Source organism: Dromiciops gliroides, chromosome 4, assembly GCF_019393635.1.
Source record: "Dromiciops gliroides isolate mDroGli1 chromosome 4, mDroGli1.pri, whole genome shotgun sequence".
NCBI lineage: Eukaryota > Metazoa > Chordata > Mammalia > Microbiotheria > Microbiotheriidae > Dromiciops > Dromiciops gliroides.
In genome coordinates, this window is record NC_057864.1 from 199,538,598 (window position 1) to 199,557,942 (window position 19,345).

Below are 19,345 nucleotides of genomic sequence, written 5' to 3' on the forward strand. Positions count from 1 at the left end.
AAAGCGAGCCAATGGGGACGTGGAAGGGGCGGGGGGTTGCTAATAGGCACTCTGTGCGGGCGAAGGAAAACGCGCTAGAGGTGCATGACAAAGCTTCAATTAGGCTGGGGTGGAAGGTGTGGCATCTGGAGTTTGAGGGAAGGAATCCCTGCTGGGTCCCCTTAGTTGCGCTGATGTATCTGCATCAGCTGGGTTCCGGCTCTGGGAATCCTGGTTCCTGGTCCCTGATTAATGGTTTCGAATGCTAGGGGCTATTGCAGCGCACCTTCAGCTAGGGAAGAGGCGGAAACCTCTCAGGAAAGGGGCGCTCGGGTTTGGACTTGGGTGCAATTTGTACCACATGATGAAATTAGTACTGTGACACGGGAGGCTGCCTGTACGGAGAATTCGATTTCCCTTCCAGGGACAGAGAAGTCGCAGAAAACTTTAGTACAAAGGACACACGGCCTAGCCAGCCTACCCACCCACCTCTTCCTCCCTAAAGATGTTTAAATAACAACATCCTTCAATTTTATGGAGCCTTTTGGAACCCCTTGTGAAGCTGTTTGATACCAAATACAAAGGCACGATCCTAAATTTTCTAGTTCTGCTGGGGGTGGGGGGTGAGAGGGGGAGGATTGGGGAGGTATAACCCACCCCCACTTCTCCCGGGGAAGAGGAGTCCGCAGGTTAATGTGGTTTTTCCAAAGGGAAAGGGGAAGGGATATCTCGTCCAATCTGGCAAAGAGAAGGGGGAGTGGAGAGGCAGGGAGGAGGTAGTGGGGCCTGTTAAGGATCAAGGTGACAGCCCGAGGAAATTGGGACTTCGAGAGTAGAGCCACAACACAGCTTGGCTTTTATCCAGATCAGACAAAATTCCCAAAGCAGATTCCACAGGAAAAAATGTCCTGGGGCAAAAAAAAAAAAAAAAAGCACACTTTCCCCTACAGGTACATTACCCATAGTGCTCTTGGGGAATCTTTAGGATGCCAAATTGCTAGGGCTTTCTGAAGAATGCTTCACTTTGGATGATTCTCGTTCCCTTGGCCTTATCAACAGCAAGCTGGGGCCTCTAGGAATCGTAGGGAAAGGGGGGAAAGCCTGGTCCTGGTCTTTGGGTTTTCCCATGCAATCTACCTAAGCAGGAAGAGGTAGAGCCCACTGCCTCCCACCAAACCCTCTTCAAGGAATTCGTGGGACTTGGTATACTCTCCAAAATACTGCAGTTTAATTCTGAAAAACACACAAATGCCAATATTAACCAGAATAAGAAGCATCACATTCATGCAAGACATGGGTCCCTAGAAAAGATTGCTGGAGCTCTAGAGAAGATTTCTTGCTGGGGCTGGAAGAAGTCTAGAGCTACCTTTTGGAGACCAAGCTGGAAGGCCTGCTTTATCATAGGCCAAGGTTTTTGATCTCTGACTTGAAAACCAAACTGAGACAGCCACACAAGACTCTAATGCCCATCTTTCCCAGACTGTCTCATGCTTAGGTCTGAATTGGAGTGGGGATGAAGGCAAGAAAGCAGGGTTGGACATAAGGAGTTTGGACTAACTGGAAGAAAGTAAATGGGCAGATCTCATAAGGGTTTGTGATACCTATCCCTACAGAGTCCACCTGTCTTGTGGTAGGTGAGATAAGACTTTAGGAAACCAATGTCTTGGGTACCCTCCAGAGGCCCTAACCATGATGATCTGGCTCGATACATAACTTATTCAGAAAACAAAACAAAAAACCCTATCTCCTGAGCCCCAATTGATCTAGCCTCATTCCCAGTGGGGGTTCTGGATCCTGAACCAGGGTGAGTAGAAAGAGGAAGGGGAACCCCATCAGACCTTTTTGGCACCTGATGCTTAGAACAATGCAAGGGAAGATGGTTTGGGGCCAGTTTTAATGGGAGAGGCAGGTCTCTCAGTTTGCTTCATTCTGTTTCCTTTATCTGAGTCAAAGACCTGGAGTTTCTCCTTAACCTGAATGTGGTAAGGAGATTGACAATGTAGGTGAAGGCCAGCTAGGGCCCAATCCTCAAGGAAGGAAGAGATGGAAGGGAGGGAGGAGGGGCAGCTAGGTGGTACAGTGGATTAAAGCATTGGCCCTGATTTATGGTTTCAGGAGGACCTGAGTTCAAATGTGACCTTAAACACTTACTAACTGTGTGACCCTGAGAAATGTTAAAACTACTCTAAGAAGCTATATGTTGAGGAGCAGCTAGGTGGCGCAGTGGATAAGAGCACCGGCCCTGGAGTCAGGAGTACCTGAGTTCAAATCTCAGACACTTAACACTTACTAGCTGTGTGACCCTGGGCAAGTCACTTAACCCCAATTGCCTCACTAAAATTAACAACAACAAAAAAAAGAAGCCGTATGTTGAGATTGCATGTTTACCAAAAGCCTTGGGTCAAGAAGAGAAAATTCTTGACTTGACCCTCAGCTGCTCACTAACACTGAAGTCCTTGCCTAGGATGGAACTCCCCAGCATGGATACTTACTCTCAGGCAACTTGAAGCTGGCCTGCAAGGAAGCCCAGAAATAAGTGATGAGGGAGCCCAGAATCCCTTTTGTCAAGTGCCTCAGATGAGTGGCTGGGGCTGGAGTTCAAGAGGGGGAGAAGGACATCAGGAATGAGCTATTTTATTCTTAAATGGGAACTTGATGGGAATCCAGGGAAAGAAGGTAGATAAAGCCAGCTGAACTTGTGCTACTTCTTCCTTTCCCTACAAGGCGCCCACACCCACACACAAAGCTGAAACCCAATTTACACCTTCACATCTATATTCTCCTGAGGTTTTGACTCATTTGACTTTTGATGCTTGGGAATCACACTTCGGGTCAGACCACAGTGATTCAGTGGTTATTGTGGTCCCTGGGAAGTCCAGCAAGGCAAAAGTACAAAGGCTGCCTCTCATGAGCTAAAGTCTAGTGGGGGCTATGGTGGTCACTAATTGCCCTTTTCTGGCATCTCCTATTGAGCTGGAACAAAGCCACAGTCTCTCTAGTCACTCAGCTGGGGGGCTTAACCAGAGAAGTTTGGATGGGGGGTGGGGGAGCCCTGAACTGAAAGGCAATAAGGAGATTATGAGCCCCTGACCTCTGCCTGTTTCTCTGCGGGAACCAGGTTTTCTATTTTCCAAAGTTTTCACTATTGTGGTACCAGAACAAAATTTAGCTTAAAAGTGTCTTTGGTCCTTAAATGTCCACAGACCCACACTTCCCCAGGAACTCAGAAACTATAACCATTGGGAAAAGGGGAGCAGGGCAACCTGGGGTAAGCCTGTTGCAGGAATCTAGGTCCCTCCTGGGGGAAAGCAGTGATGGGATGGTGTGTATGTGCAACTTATTTCTTTGGCATTGCTTATGCTTCTCCCCTATGTGCCTTGTTTTCTGTTGGGGAACTCATTCCCCCACTGGAGTACTCAAGATGTTTAAGAGTTCAGGTGGGGAAAAGCGCTAAGCCCAGTGGTTTTTCCCAGGCTCCCTCTGCCCCTTTTCTCTTACACAAATGGGCAGCAGCTAGGCTGTTTCTTCTGGGATTCCACATAGTCATGAATCTGGAAGCTGGGCTCATTTGCCTCTTGTCGCCCAGCTCGGTACTTCAGCTCCCTGAAAGAGGCCAGGGTTGAGATCACAGTTTCAAAAGAGTCCCCCAATCCCCAGGCTCAGAAGTGAACCCTTCATGTTCTGGGACATTTACTTTACTGCTGGGGATGGTGGTGGTGACACTCTTCTCCACCCCCCTGCCCATTCCCAAGAAAGGACCCCCACCCCCACCCCGCCCCCGTCACATGGACTGACCTGGCAATAGCCAAAAAGGCTAACTCCACATTCATGCCGGTCTTAGCACTGGTTTCCATGAAAGGCACACCATATTCCTGTCAAGTACAAAGTATTCTCAGGCTCCACTGTTCGTTCCCTCTGGTCAGTCCTTCCCTCAACCCTCTCTGTAGCCCATGGGCAATCACTTACTCTGGCCAATGTCTCTCCATCTTCTGATCGGACTACCCTTTCTCTGCTCACATCCGCCTGCAAAATCCACACATATCACTCTGGAGAGGGATATCTTCTCTCTCTACCCTCCTCTCCCACCAGAACCCAAGTCTCTCCCTTTCCCAGAGCATGGGCCCTGCCTGCCCTCTGCTGGTTGCCTGTGAGACTCAAGAACAGTTGAGTGGCTTCAGACAGTGCCAAGGAGATGGGGTTGGAGCTGAGTACTGAGAAGACCTATGGCTAAGACATTAGTTTTACTTGGGCTTGGTAACTGAACACTCTTAGATTCCCAGAGATATCAACTTAGGACACAGAAGACTCTGGCTAATGTGGTAAGGTCCCATTAGAGCCAGGGATTTGGAAATCCTTCCCAGAAAGGAAGGGGGGGGGGGAGTCAATTGTTCCCAGCCTCAGTCCTCAAACTTAATTCCGATATGGAAAGGCAGTTCAGACCTTCCCTATATGTGATGAGAGACGGAAAAGGCCATCCCCTACATCCTCTCTGAAATCTCCTAGTCAGAAAGATTTGAATCCTGAAGGGAAGAAATGTGGGAGTGTATGAAATAGAAGAGCCAGAGACGCTACCTTCCTCCACAACATATACACATATGCCTTCATAGCTCTCGTAGATTTTTTTTTAATAGAGGAGGAAGTAAGGGGAAAGAAGGAGGAAGAGAATTTGGACTCAAGATTTTTTTCAAATGAATATTAAAATTGTTTACATGTGATTGAGAAATATTTAATGAAATAAAAATATACTGGGAAAAATAAATAAATGAACTTATCAATTTAGTTTAATAAATCAAAACCCAAACTGAATGCCATTAAAGCAATGGCCAAGCTTCCTCTCCAACTCCCACCTTACATTTTATTTGTTTTGTTTTTTAGTGAGGCAATTGGGGCTAAGTGACTTGCCCAGGGTCACACAGCTAGTAAGTGTGTGTTAAGTGTTTGAGGCCGGATTCGAACTCAGGGACTCCTGACTCCAGGGCAGCTAGATCGCACAGTGGTTAAAGCACCGGCCCTGGATTCAGGAGTCCCTGAGTTCGGATCCGGCCTCAGACATTTGACACTTACTATCTGTGTGACCCTGGGCAAGTCACTTAACCCCCATTGCCTGCAAAAAAATTTTTTTTTTAATTTAAAAAATTAAGAAAGATTTAATGACTTGCCCATGGTCACATAGCATCTGAGGTAGAATTTGAACTCAGTTTTTCCTAACTGTTCAATATTCTATCCACTATACCCTACGGAGTCTTTCAAAGAAAAGATAGGAGAAGACACCTCCATTCTTCTTCTCTTCAGAAAACTGGGGAGAGGGGGAGACTATGTTCTGAAATACTTTTTTAAAACTAACTAGCGTTATTAAACTTTACAAAAAGTCTTATTTTATTCTGTTTTATAACTCAGGGAGAAAGAAGATGCACACATGATGTAGGTAATATAAAATAAAAACATTCGAATAAATGTTTTTTTAAAAAATAGAGGAGGAGGTAGTTTGTGACACTGAAGGAGGGTGGAGAGTTAGTGGGGTAATTGGCCCAGAAGCAATACGTACCTTATTGCCTAGCAACATGATCACCACATCCTTTTGGGCGTACTCATGTATCTCAGTCAGCCAGGCCTATAGGAGAGGATGGGAAAAAAAGGGACCTGACTGGATTGCAGGATTTCCAGCCTGAGAAGATCCCCATCTATCCCAATCAATGCTCTTCCCCTTCCCAGTTCCCCTAATAAGGTTACATTCTAATGCAATGTTTTCTATATACAGATCTATATATAGATATAGATCTATATATGTGTGAGCACATATGTACATAAATATGTGTATATGTACATGTACGTACCTATACATGCATGTATATGTTTACAAGTGTGTGTACATGTACATGCATGTACAGGCAAAATATCTCCAGTGCTGCAGAGTAGTAGGAATGGAATCTTGAAGAGGCCTTCATACCACTCCAAAATCTCTGGGTTGGAATCCTTATTTCAAGACCCAGCTCTTCTTTCTTTCTTTCTTTCTTTCTTTCAAGGCTTCTTCTGTGAGGCTTTCCTTCCCTGACTGCCCAAACCACAGCACTCTCTCTTTTCTCCAAACCCCATCTGGCACGGAAATGTTTGTGTTATCTCCCCATTGCACTGTAAGCTCCTTCAGGGACTGTCTTATGTCACTCCTTTGTAATTTTCACAGTATTTAGTATAGTTCTGTTATCACGTAGTAAATAGTAGAGTTTGGACCTTTGAGGGGTATACTGTTTATTCCCCTCTCACCTGAAAAGAGATTCCCATGTCCCGTGTCGGGTGTAAGTAACTAAAAAAGAGGCTGAAGTTGTTCTTGTGTACTTTTATATGAAAGGTGTATGTGAATCACTCACAGAACTATTTTCAGAGCTGTGCAGGTGGTTCATAGAGCCTAGGAGAGGCCAAAGGCTTCTTAAGAATTCAGCTTATTTGCTAATAAAAACACAAGGGGCAGTTATCTGCTTCTGACTCATCAACTCATCAGCTTTTAGAAAATAGTTTTACCCAAGGGAAGGGAGTACCAGTGGGGAGAGAGTCCTGCCCTTGGGTGCTAAGGGAGCCACAGAAAGGGAGGGACCTACCCGGATATTGTCGAAGGAAGATTTGTTGGTGATATCATAGAGCAGGAGCAGGGCTAGAAGGGGAGAAAAAGCACAGTGGCAATTTGGGGGCTCTGCAGTTGATGCAGGAAGGATCAAGGAGAGAGGAACTGTAGAGGAAGGGTATAGGGCACAGAACTCCTGGGGAGAGGGTAAAGAGACCTACCCTGGGCATCCCGGTAATAGGCATGGGTGACACTTCGGAATCGTTCCTGCCCTGCTGTGTCCCAAATCTAAGAGGAGACAGAAAATCAGTAAGAAGCCGAGAGAACAGAACCAGCCACTCTAGGGAAAAGAAATCCCTTTGAAGTGAGTGAGATAAAGGAAAGTTCGACAGATCCCTCTTGTACTGTGCAAGGTGCACAAGTGGAATGCCCTAAAGTGTAGTGGGGGCATGTGTCTGGTAGCCTGGGAGGGACCATGTCCTTTCCTGAGAGAAGAAGGAAAGTACTGGTCCAGAGCCCTTGGACACTGTCTGTCTAATGTTCTGACCTCCTGGGATTTTTTCAGGCTCCTTCTAGGGAGATCTTTTCACCCTAATCTCCAATATTGGGTGGGGAAGAGTAAGCATAAGATGTTCCCTCAGCACTGGAGGAGGAAATCACTTCTAATGTGAAAGGGGGACTGGACATGGAAGGCTTCTAAAATATTTGTTCAAAAGCCTTGGGGCAGGGCTAGAAAGAGAAACCCTAAATTGAGAGAAACCTACAATAGAAGTCAGGGAGCTTAAAAACTGTTATTTCTATAGACAAGAGCAACTTCCTCTCTCTCTCTCTAGGGCCCCACAGGAAATTACCCCAAACAGAACACAACCACAACCCTTGACAGGCCTCCGGTGGCTAAGTCCTATCAGCATAGGCAGCCTGACCATCCCCCCTCCTCTGCCCATCCCCCAACCCCAATCTCTCATTTTACCTGCAGCTTCACCTTCATGCCATCCACAGTCACCACCTTATTCTAGAAAAGAAGTAGACAATAAGCATGGAGGGAAACTGGGAATGTTTGGGGTACTCAAGTTCCTCATCTTTTAGCATACCATCTTAGAGAGGTCTCATACCCTGACCCTCTCCAGGGAGCTTGGGGGATTTGGAAAGACCCAGTATCACTTCTGGTCAAACCCACCCATGGAGGTGGGAGGAGCCTCAGGAGTAGAAGGGTTACATCTGGCTTTCAGCTTTCCTTATTCCAGCCATTTTTCCCCCTAACTTCCCTCTCCTGTTCTTTATTCCACTTCTGAATTGGGATGGTGGAGTATGGATTGAGGCATTGTGTAGTTGAAAGGGGGAGCCCTAATTCTTGATGAACGGCCAGGACTTTCTTTATCCAGCCTCCACTCTATGTCTGTCACCCCAGAAAATATTCAGTTTTGTCACTGTATCTTGCATATAGTAGTTGCTTAGTAAATGTTTATTGATATCACCATGACTGTCCACCCTGTGGACTTTGACTTGGAACTACCACTTAGTGGCTGGGCCAAGTTAGTGTAGGATTCAGATGTTTAATTAAGGAGGATAGGTACAGAATCACCTCCATGGAACTATTACACTGCACCAGCTACCATCCAGCTTCATTTCCCGTGACCTCCTATAATCCCTTCCTCCTAATTAGACTGTCAGTTCTTTATGCTCATATATAACAAAGTGGTTTGGGGGCTGACTCCAGTGGTCCAACAATCTCATATCTCTGGGCTGGGGCAAACATAAATGATGACTTCTCCCAGTCCTGCTGGATAAGTCAGTCCTGAGATTGATGGCAAGATGGTTGAACCAAGAAAGCAAGTCTTTGAAGTTCTCTTAGACCCTTTTCCACAGAAGGAGAACCCAGAGAAATTATGGACCATGTAATGTCCAATGTCTTTCCCACGACATCCAGTCCTACTAGACTACAAGTTCTATGTGGTAAGAGACTGTGTGACTGTGTTTGTTCTTTCTTTCTTTTTTTTTTTGGTGAGGCAATTGGGGTTAAGTGACTTGCCCAGGGTCACACAGCTAGTAAGTGTTAAGTGTCTGAGGTCAGATTTGAACTCAGGTTCTCCTGAATCCAGGGCTGGTGCTTTATCCACTGTGCCACCTAGCTGCCCCCGACTGTGTCTGTTCTTTATCCTAATCCCTAGTACAAAGATTTGTACTGTGTAACCTACATAAAGGATTGACTAGTTGAGAGAATCAGGAAGCATCTTCTCCAGAAGGCAACAGGAAAAATAAAGCAAAGAAGATAGCATTCCAACCAAAAGGAGAGGGGAAGGGGGCAGATAGGTGGCACAGTGGAGGAAGCACTGGCTCTGGATTCAGGAGGACCTGAGTTCAAATCTGGCCTCAGACGCTTGACACTTACTAGCTGTGTGACTCCGGGCAAGTCACTTAACCCTCATTGCCCTTCAAAAAAACCAAAACAAAACAAAAAAAAAAGGAGAGGCGAAGAATCATTCTCCCCCTTGCTATGCCTAACAGGTAAATGTTATGATCATTCTTCCCAGATTTCCCTGGTGGTGACAAAACCTAGGGATTGTACAGTTCCCATAAGTCCACTAAGCAACAAGAGCATAAGAACTTGAATGCAGAGCTCTTCTGTGTGAACCCCCAACAGACAAGGATGGAAGGAAGGTGGACGATGACCCCACTGGCCATGAGCTGTAGCCCCAAGGCCCCATCTGTCTGGAGGAGCCCACAGCCACCTCACCCGGAAGTCTATGCCGACAGTGGCTATGAAGGTCCCGGACAGGAAAGCCCCGTCTTTGAAATGGATCAGGAAACAGGTTTTCCCAACGCCTGAGTCTCCCAACAGCATTACCTATAAGATGGGGCAGATTTGGGTTAATAGGGTTAGGCAGGACACAAGAGGTAGTGGATGAAGGGGAGGGGAATGTATTAGCAGTTGCCTGCAAGTAGTAGGTGCTTATTAATTTCTTGTCTGTTGATTGGGGGAGTTTGACAGCAAGAGGCTCAGGACTGGGATACATGAGGGAAGACAGAAGGAAGGAGATTGTTTTGTTGGTTTCTAGAGAGCAGAAGAAGGTGCAGTGGGCATAAACTGAAGGGAAAAGGCACAAATTTAGTCTTCATTTCATGAAAAACTTCCTAATAATTAGAACTGGCAGCTTTGGGAAGGAGACAATTCTCCTTCATTGTGGAAGTCTTGAAACGAAGCCTGGATGACCACTTGCCAGATACTTAGTGGTAGAGATTCTCATGGGAGGTGAAGCCCAGTTGGCTTCTCCCCAGCCCCACCCACATACCTTTCTAATCAGCACTTGGGAAATAGTATTTTACCATAAGCATTCCTCCCAATTTGTCTTGAACTCTAGTTCCCGGATTAAGGTTGAGTGGGGAGGACACATGAAACATGGTGTGGTGGAAAGTACCCTGAACATGGAGCCTAGTATTGGCTCTTTGGGCAAGGGTGAATGACTTTTGTGGGACATGTTTCCTCATCTGTAAAATGAGGCCACTGGACTAAATGCTTGATAAAGTCTCTTCCAGTACAAATATTCTGTACCTACAAGCTGATACAACTGGCTAACAACCTGGTTGAACAGTTTACCCCTGGGGTGAAAGGAGAGGGTAGATAAGGGAGTACATGCACCCTAGATACCTATTCCTAGTTTCTCAGGCTTCTGGAATCTCTAAGTCCAGTTATGGGGAGAGAGGAGTGGTTTTATATATCATACTAGTTACTCTCCCAGTCAGGTGAATGCCACTAAATACAAACATAAACAGGCCACCCAGCATCTCCACCTTCTAAGCAAACAGTTGAACTAGGGACTTATGAGCTGTTATCAACAATTTAGATGCCGGGGTTCTCTTACCTCCCAGGACATTGGGCATGAGCATTTCTCCTTCCCTTCCCTAATCCAATTAAGTTTTTGATTCAACTGCCATATATTAAGACCCCCATGTGTGAGTTTTTGGGAAGCCCACTTCCCACCACAACAGTAGGCACTTCTGAATGGCCCAAACCAAGACCTCAGGACTCTCTGTCCATTTGCTCCTGATGAATGGAATGTATTCTGAAGTGCTCTGGGATGGGGAAGGGCAGGGTTCTTTTCCAAGGTGACACAGAAGAAGTAGCAATGCCCAAATATATACCCTGTGCCCAAAAGGATCCATGACTGAGACTGAATATATCGACCCTTTCAAGTACAACCTTCTTGTTGTTCCTTACAATACACACTCATCTCCAGACTCTGCATTTGGGCTACCTGTTCCATATGCTGGGAATGCCTTAGAATCACTCAGCTCAAGCCCCACTTCCTACAATAAACCTTTCCTAATCTCCCCCCTCCCATCTGCTACAGCTCTCTCTTTCCCTAATTTTCTGGGATTTCTTTTGTATTTATCCTGTATACTACCTGTATATTACATATGTTCATTTTGTCTCTCTCAACAGAATGTAAGCTCATTGAAGGCGAGGGCTTCTAACAACTAGACAGGTTTCTTGAGCTTAATAAAGGCTTGTTGCGTGGGAGGACTCACTTTTCTATTATCTTTTTTGGAGTACATAGGGATAACTGAACTCTTCCAGGACAAGGTTAAATGAAGCTAGTCATCTTAGGTTTGATTTCTCTGGAGAAAAAGAGTGACTCTAACTGACTAGCCCAGGGGTATTCCTACAAGTCTATTATGGTGAACTTGGAGACAGGAAGAGGGAAAGGCTCCAGAACCCGGTGACGAACGGGGGAAAGCACACCACTTGACTCTATTTTAGGATATTTTTAACTCAAAAAGCCCTTGAGAAAGGATTGGATTTGAGCAATGGATAGACAGAACACCTAAGGTTCAGAAACTGGCCATGGTTCTTAGTACCGAGACGCAGCAAGTTACTTCCCCTCACTAGGTCGGTTTCCTCGTTTGTAAAGTGACTCATACTAGATAATCTTGAAGGTCTTTTCCCCCTCCCTCCAAATCCGGATCCCATTTACCGGAGCAACTCCTATCCCTAAGGGGCAGGGCACCTCCTTCCAAATCTTCTCTCCCTAACCTCCTAAACCTTCGAACTATTAGATTGGGAGAAGTGCTTTGGGGGCTTTCTAGGGACGGGGCTCCCTCCCACTGGAGATACTCTTGATCTCTGGAAATTTTTTCCAGGAATCTAGCTGGAACAGAGAATTGAGGGTGAGGGTGGGAAGGAGGCTCCCTAGCCTGGGTTCCCCCTGACCATCACATTCATTCGCCCGGCTGAGCAAAGAAAACTGGCAAAGAAGTTTGGGAGGACCCTGGGGGCAGTTTCACCAACAGCAACTAGACTACCTTAGCACCAAGAAGAACTAGGATGCCCGGAGCGAGATGGGGCTAGGAACTGAGCCCGGATTGGCTCAATTCAGGTAGGAGAGAAAAAGAGGGAGGGAGGAAGACAGGGAAGGGGGCAGAGCCTTTGCCCCGAGGTTCTGGCAGTGAGAGTTCGCAGGGCACACCGACCTTGCCTGCGAGATCGTAGCTTGGACTTCTGGGCGAAAAGCGCTGCGGGGCCCCGCTATCCCGGGTAACAGTGGTGCCAAAGGGGCTCCTCATGTCTCTGGTTGAGAGGCTAGCCCAGACTGACGACTACGGAGAAAATCCGCTTTGCCCCGCCCGCGGCTCCACTCTTCACTTTCTTCTGCCCCCCCCCCTCCCCCCTTCACGCCCCTCCGGGGCCAGTCTGTGCCTGGATCCGCTAACTCCGCTCAGGAGCTGGCCCCAAGTGGGTTAGACAGCCTTCTCCCAGGTCGGCTCCTGGGGCCCTACCCCCACCCCCGCCCCTCGCTTCCCCGGGGCAGCTCCCCCATTCTTCGTCCATTCCCCCAGCGGGGAGGGACTAGCGGAGGCAAGGGTAGGGACGGACCGAAGGGGCGAGCAGGGGCGGGACTCCCGAGGATGGCTGGCCGATCCTGGTTCTCAGGGACTGCTGAGCCAAGTCTCTTGCCAAGCCCTAGGACTGCTCCGTCAAGGTACAAACCAAGGAAGCTAGGAACCAACCCTTGACTGAAGAACGAGATTGAAGACTCCATCAGTTCCAGCTCCAACCCTTTATTGCTTCCCCGGGGTATACACTGGGCCCGGGGTATACATTGGGCTAGCAGGTGGAGACCGAGAGCTGTCCAGATGGTCTGGGTTTTACCCTGTAACTCCTGCAGCACGTGGGGTCAGACTTGGAAAAGCTGAGTGAATCCACTCTGCGCTCTAGCTGGGTCTCGGGTTGTTTTGTTTGGTTTCTTTACTACGTCTCTGCTACTCTCATACACAAGTTCCTTTTCTTTCTTTCTTTCTTTCTTTTTTTTTTTTTGGTGAGGCAATTGGGGTTAAGTGACTTGCCCAGTGTCACACAGCTAGTAAGTGTTAAGTGTCTAAGGTCGGATTTGAACTCAGGTACTCCTGACTCCAGGGCCGGTGCTCTATCCACTGCACCACCTAGCTGCCCCCTCATACACAAGTTTCATTGCGTGAAATTGCAGATTCAGTTAGTGTCGAACCTGTAGCCTACCTTCCTGCTGCTCTCCAAGCCCCAGCTCTCCCTCATTCTACAGCTAGAACTTCCTAACAAGCACAGCTCTCGCAAAGTCACGTTTCACTAGAGCAGGGAGTCTTGACTATTTTGGTGTCATGGACCTAGGGAGGAAGACAGGGAAGGGGGCAGAGCCTTTGCCCCGAGGTTCTGGCAGTGAGAGTTCGCAGGGCACACCGACCTTGCCTGCGAGATTATTTTATTTTATTTTATTTTATTTTATTTTATTTTATATTTTATTTTATTTTATTTTATTTTATTTTATTTTATTTTATTTTATTTTATTTTATTTTATTTTTGCGGGGCAATGAGGGTTGTGACTTGCCCAGGGTCACACAACCAGTGTCAAATGTCTGAAGCCGGATTTAAATTCAGGTACTCCTAAATCCAGGGCCGGTGCTTTATCCATTGCGCCACCTAGCTGCCCCCTAGAAGAACGTTTTTAAATGTGCAAAGTATATACAAAGGAAATACATTATATTGAGTTATTAATTTTTTTTTTGCAAGGCAATGAGGGTTAAGTGACTTGCCCAGGGTCACACAGCTAGTAAGTGTCAAGTGTCTGAGGCCGGATTTGAACTCAAGTACTCCTGAATCCAGGGCCGGTGCTTTACCACTGCGCCATCTAGCTGCCCCAAGTTATTATTATTTTTTTTTAAATTCACACCAGGTTAAGAAACCCTGCTTGACTAGAGGGAGATAATTATTCCCTGTCTTTGGAAATCTTCAGACAACCTGGATAAGGATGATAATTTAAAAACTGTACAGGAAATTTCTATTAAGCTATGGGGTGAACTAGAACAGAATGGGGGGGTGGCTAGAGTCAAGAAGACTCATCCTCCTGAGTTCAAATGTGGCCTCGCACTTACTAGCTGTGTGAACCTGGGCAAGTTACTTTAACCCTGTTTGCCTCAGTTTCCTCATCTGTAAAATGAACTGGAGAAGGAAATGGCAAACTACTCCATTGTCTTTGCAAAGAAGAGTCAGACACAACTGAAAAATGACTGAACAAAACAAGATGGCTTCTCAGATTCCATGCCTGTGGTCTTCCACTATTACACAGCTCTCATGCCCTGCAAGGTCTGGTTGAACTGATTTGTCTCAGAAACAAGAAACTGGTTGAGAGTGTTAAGCCTCTTATCTGCAGCCCTGTGCTCCATACAGCTGCCTACAGCTCAATGCTCCCAAGAATGATTAAGAACAAATACCTGGATCATCTTGGTAATATCTGAAGAGAGGATTGTGATAAACTGTCAGGGGTGGTGTAAGGATGTATGGTGAGTGTGTGTGTGTGGGGGGGGGGGGAGTAGTGGGGGGGGGAGTGAGTGGGGGAATGATGGTGGGGGATACCTGGGATACCTCAGAAGTTTTCTGGGGGAAATTAGGGAACCTTCTTGAGAAACTAAACCAAAGGACAGACACACCTAAAGAGATAAGCGGCACCAGATCTGAACTGAGTTAGCTCCAGGACTGCCACGCTTCTTTCCAGTCTCTCCCACCCTCGGGGAGATAAGATTAGGTGTGGCTGCTTCCTTTGTGGCTTGAGGGAGACAGAGATGGCTTGAGAGATCTGGGGCCATCCCTCACCCAACTTCCCCCAGCCACCACCAGTGGGGGATGATCCTCCCCCAATAAGGGAACTTTCCACAGTCAGATGATCACCCCATCGGACCATTGTAGGTCCTCTATAAAAGTATCTGCCTGTCTCCTGCTCCTGGAGAAAGGTATTTCAGAGAGCCACACCTCTGTGCCATGCCTTCTCTCCATGAGAAGAAGTACAAGGACTTCTCTCTTGGTTTCCTTTCCCTAGCACCTAAATACACTATTATTTTATTCTAATTGGATTTATGTGGTAGAGGGTATAATTCTTTAAAGAGGAATTCGATTCTTAAGAACCCCTACCCCAAACTCCCACCAATTTCCACCATAACAGGGTGTAGGTGTGGGAAGGGGAATAGGATTGTTATGGGGGAAATAGAGTATGGGTTTGGGGTTAGGGGTAGGGGTTCTTAGGAATTCCTCTTTAAAGAATTACACCTGGGGCAGCTAGATGGCGCAGTGGATAGAGCACCGGCCCTGGATTCAGGAGTACCTGAGTTCAAATCCGGCCTCAGACACTTGACACTTACTAGCTGTGTGACTCTGGGCAAGTCACTTAACCCCCATCGCCCTGCAAAAAAAAAAAAAAAAAAGAATTACACCCTCTTGCACACAAAAGCAGTTAGAATAAGATGGTAGTTTATTTAGGGGCAAGGGAAGGGAAAGGCGGGTAGGGAAACCATGAAAGAAATCCTTGGACTTCTCATGGGGAGATAGGTATGGAACAAAGCACGTGGCTCTGAGGTACCAATCTCCTCTAGCAGGAGATGGGCAGGTACTTTTATAGGGGACCATCTGCCTGTGGAAAGTTCCTTTAGTGAGGGAGGACCATCCCCCACTGGTGGTAGCTGGGGGAATTGGGTGAGGGGTGGCTGCAGATCTCTCAAGCCATCTCTCTCTCCAGGATACAAAGCCAGCAGCCACACCCAAAGTTATCTCCCCTGGGGGTAAGGGAGATCAGAATGAAGGGTGGAGGTCCCGAAGCTAGCTCAGTCCGATCTGGTTCTGCTTATCTCTCTAGATGTATCTGTCCTCTGGTTTAGTTTCTCAAGGAGAAGTTCTCTGTGACTTCTGGAGTGCTCTGCACCCTCAACAGGATCATAGATTTGGGGCTGGAAGGGACCCAAGAGGTCATTTAGTCCAACCCTCTCATTTTAGAGATGAGGAAACTTGAGAGGAAGAAACTGAGGTCTAAAGAGGGGAATTGGCTTGTCCAGGAGCCCACAGAGCACTCAGATTCTCTGACTCCAAAACCAGTGGAGAAAGATCAACTGTACTAGATGTCCCATGTATCACAGAAATTTTTGTTGAGTCCTTTTCAGTCATATCTGACCTTTGGTGACCTCAAATAAGTTCACAAAAGTAGCCAGGAAGTAAATTAACCTCGAATCTCATTTCCTTCCCAGTTCACTCTCCCTTCTGCTTCACTTTGATGGTCTCCTCCCCCTCCTCTCCTCCTCCAGGGTGACAACCCAAAGACTTACTCCTAGATTGGTTAGTTCCTACTTGGAACCCCCTCCTCCTTTCTACCTTCCTTTCTTTATTAGGAACTTTCCTCCATTATAATGTAATAGGCTCCTAGAGAGTTGACTTCATCCTTGAGACATTACAAAAACTTAATAAATGTTTTATGTAATTAATCTAAAGAGCTAAGCCAACTCTGGGGAAGTAGGTACAGAGCCCAGGGCTCTTTATAGTTGCCTTAAGGCAAATAATATAATGAAGACTTGTTAAATTTAATTTAATTAGATCCTCAGTATTTGTATGGAGGTTAGTTTATGTGCTACTGTATTTGTATGCTATTCTCAGCATCTGAATGGAGATGAATTCAGGTTAAAATGACCAGCAGGAGTCATCAGTGAGTATGTAAGAGAGGTCAGAACAGTGGCATTTAAATTTTCATATGAGCCTCTGGTGTTTTTTTGTTTTTTGGGGTTTTTTTTTTGTATGTAGCAATTTAATGAGGGGTAGCCAGATGGTGCAGTGGATAGAGCACCAGCCCTGGAGTTAGGAGTACCTGAGTTCAAATCCAGCCTCAGACCCTTGACACTTACTAGCTGTGTGACCCTGGGCAAGTCACTTAACCCCAACTGCCTCACTAAAAAACAAAACAAACAAACAAAAAAAGCAATTTAATGAGTAAGATCTTTGGATTTAGAGCTCAAAGCTAGTCCAAGTCCCTTAGTTTATAGATGAGGAAACTGTGACCCAGAAGTTATGACTTACCTAAAGTTATACAAGTTGTAAATCTGAGATCTGAACTCAGTTCTCCTTACTCAAAATCTAATGCTTTTTCCACCACTGTAAAAGTTCTTAATCTTGTTTGTTTCTTGGACCTCTTTTGCAGCCCGATAAAGTCTATGGACCTTTTCTTAGAAGGCTGTTTTAAATTCATTAAATAAGATACATAAAAATACAAAGATATAGTAATATATGTATGCATACATACATACATATTTTAAGTTCATGACCCTACATTAAAAATCTCCTGAACTACATAATTCACTTCAATAAACAATCGATTCAAGTTTCCAAGTTTCTATTGTGTGCCCAAGTTACCTCCCCACCCCCACCCCATGTTATTGCCCATCCAAAGCCCAAGGGTGAACAAGTCTCAAAACCTGGTTGGGGCATTGGCTACAGATATACCTACCTAGGTCAATTTGTCTCTATCTCTTTGGATTTCAGGGGGTTAACCAACCATAAACAGTCAAATTAAAGGTCAAGGAAGGCCTACCATAGGCCCCAACTAAAGAGGTCAACATGGAGGAAAATGAAGATTTGCTGGAATAGGAGGTATTGCTTAAACACTTTTCACATCTGGTTTCTTTTCACCTGATTATGGATTTGTGCACACCAGGAGGTTATCTTTCTGGAGGGGAGACCTTTGCCATAAGGGACAGAACACCTTTAAGAATGGTTTTGGGGGGCAGCTAGGCGGCGCAGTGGATAGAGCACTGGCCCTGGATTCAGGAGGACCTGAGTTCAAATGTGACCTCAGACACTTAACACTTACTAGCTGTGTGACCCTGGGAAAGTCACTTAACCCCAATTGCCTTAAAAAAAAAAAAGTGGTTTTGGAACACCCTTATTTGTAATGGAGGAGTTGAATGAATAAAAGCAGAAAAGGATGCTGATACTTCAGACTACCTTTTCTAATAGCATCCTTTTAATTTTTTGTGATTTCCTGTCCCTGGAAAGAGGTAGAATTTGTTCAGTCATGTTTGACTCTTGATAACCCCATTTGGGGTTTTCTTGGCAAAGATACTGGAGTGGTTTGCCATTTCCTTCTTTAGCTCATTTTATAGATGAGGAAACTGAGACCAGCAGTTAAGTGTTTCTCCCTTATTTTAGTAGGAAGCAGTTAAGTGACTTGCTCAGGGTCACACAGCTAGTAAGTGTCCGAGCCCAGATTTAGAGGAAAAGGAGTCAACCCCATAGCGATTCTGAATACTTCAAGTTGGAAGGTTCCTGTGGGAGATGGAGCCCACCAGAGAAGGAAGCATTTTGACAGTTCACTAATGTGAGTGAAAATCTCTTCTATTTCTTTGACTAGTGAAATAAAGCCTATCCTTGAGAAGGGAAGACATTTTCTCCATTTTTGTTACCACATTCTTTTTTTTTTTTTTGTGGGGCAATGGGGGTTAAGTGACTTGCCCAGGGTCACACAGCTAGTAAGTGTCAAGTGTCTGAGGCTGGATTTGAGCTCAGGTACTCCTGAATCCAGGACTGGTGTTTTATCCACTGTGCCACCTAGCCGCCCCCTGTTACCACATTCTTATGTTCCCAAGGGAAACCCATCCTGGAGTCAGGAACTGATAGAGAAATACTTAGTGAGGTTACTTAGACAACTAGGTGGTGCAACAGATAGGGCACTGGGCCCCATGTTGGGAAGATAGATTCAAATTTGACTTCAGACACTCACTACTCAGAGTGACTATGATCACTCTGTTTTCCTCAGTTTCTGATAATCATTATTATCCCACCTACCTCCCAGAGTTGTTGTGAGGATAAAATGAGATATTTATAAAATGTTTTGCAAACCCGAAGGCACTAAAGCAATGCTAGCTATTATCATTGCCATCACCATCGTCATCGTCACCATCAATCCATGACAGACCTAATCAGAATCACAGAGAACTACACTTATCACGCTCAGAGGCTGCAAGCCCTTCACTTTCATTGTGAATTACCCAGTCCCTGACTATCTCCCGGGGCTAGTGACATCACCATTATCATTGATGCCAACTTCATTGCCCACACATTTACATGGCACTTTATAGTTTACAAAATACTCTCCACACAACTTTGTGAGGTGGGTAGTGTGTTGTTCCTATTTTACAAATGAGGAAACTGAGGATTGGACAGGAAATGTGATTCATCCATGGTCATACAGCTAAGAAGTTGGAACTCAAACTAAATCCAGTGTTCTTTTCACTGGACCACATTGACCCTCAATTAGCTCTAGACCATTTGGAACAGCTGGACAGAAATCTAGCTAGCTAGAAAGCATCAGGAATATTCAGCATCATGACAGAACTTTGTTACACACGTTGGCCAATATCACTTTTCTGATTTGTCTCCTGGGCGATCACTTGAAGTTATTGTCTTTCTTTTATTTTTTTATTTTTAAAAATTTACTTATTTTGTTTTGCAGGGCAATAATGGTTAAGTGGCTT

The 19,345-nt window shown here is 45.7% G+C and overlaps 1 protein-coding gene across 4 annotated transcripts in view; it reads right to left on the reverse strand.

Annotated features, from left to right (window-relative positions):
* Positions 1-603: 603 nt before the first annotated feature.
* Positions 604-19,345, reverse strand: part of RAB37 (RAB37, member RAS oncogene family) — a 92,311-nt gene continuing 73,569 nt past the window's right edge. The window contains exons 1-9 of one of the 4 annotated variants that reach the window (XM_044005203.1): positions 12,005-12,140; positions 9,270-9,380; positions 7,506-7,547; positions 6,757-6,823; positions 6,573-6,625; positions 5,525-5,590; positions 3,946-4,002; positions 3,775-3,851; positions 604-3,582 (exon numbers count right to left, since the gene is read on the reverse strand). In XM_044005203.1, the coding sequence (XP_043861138.1) occupies positions 3,474-3,582; positions 3,775-3,851; positions 3,946-4,002; positions 5,525-5,590; positions 6,573-6,625; positions 6,757-6,823; positions 7,506-7,547; positions 9,270-9,380; positions 12,005-12,097 (675 nt within the window). In that variant the 5' untranslated portion in view covers positions 12,098-12,140 and the 3' untranslated portion in view covers positions 604-3,473. Of the gene's footprint in view, positions 3,583-3,774; positions 3,852-3,945; positions 4,003-5,524; positions 5,591-6,572; positions 6,626-6,756; positions 6,824-7,505; positions 7,548-9,269; positions 9,381-12,004; positions 12,141-19,345 lie in introns of those variants that run through there. The other 3 variants (XM_044005207.1, XM_044005206.1, XM_044005204.1) reach the window with 3 other exon arrangements.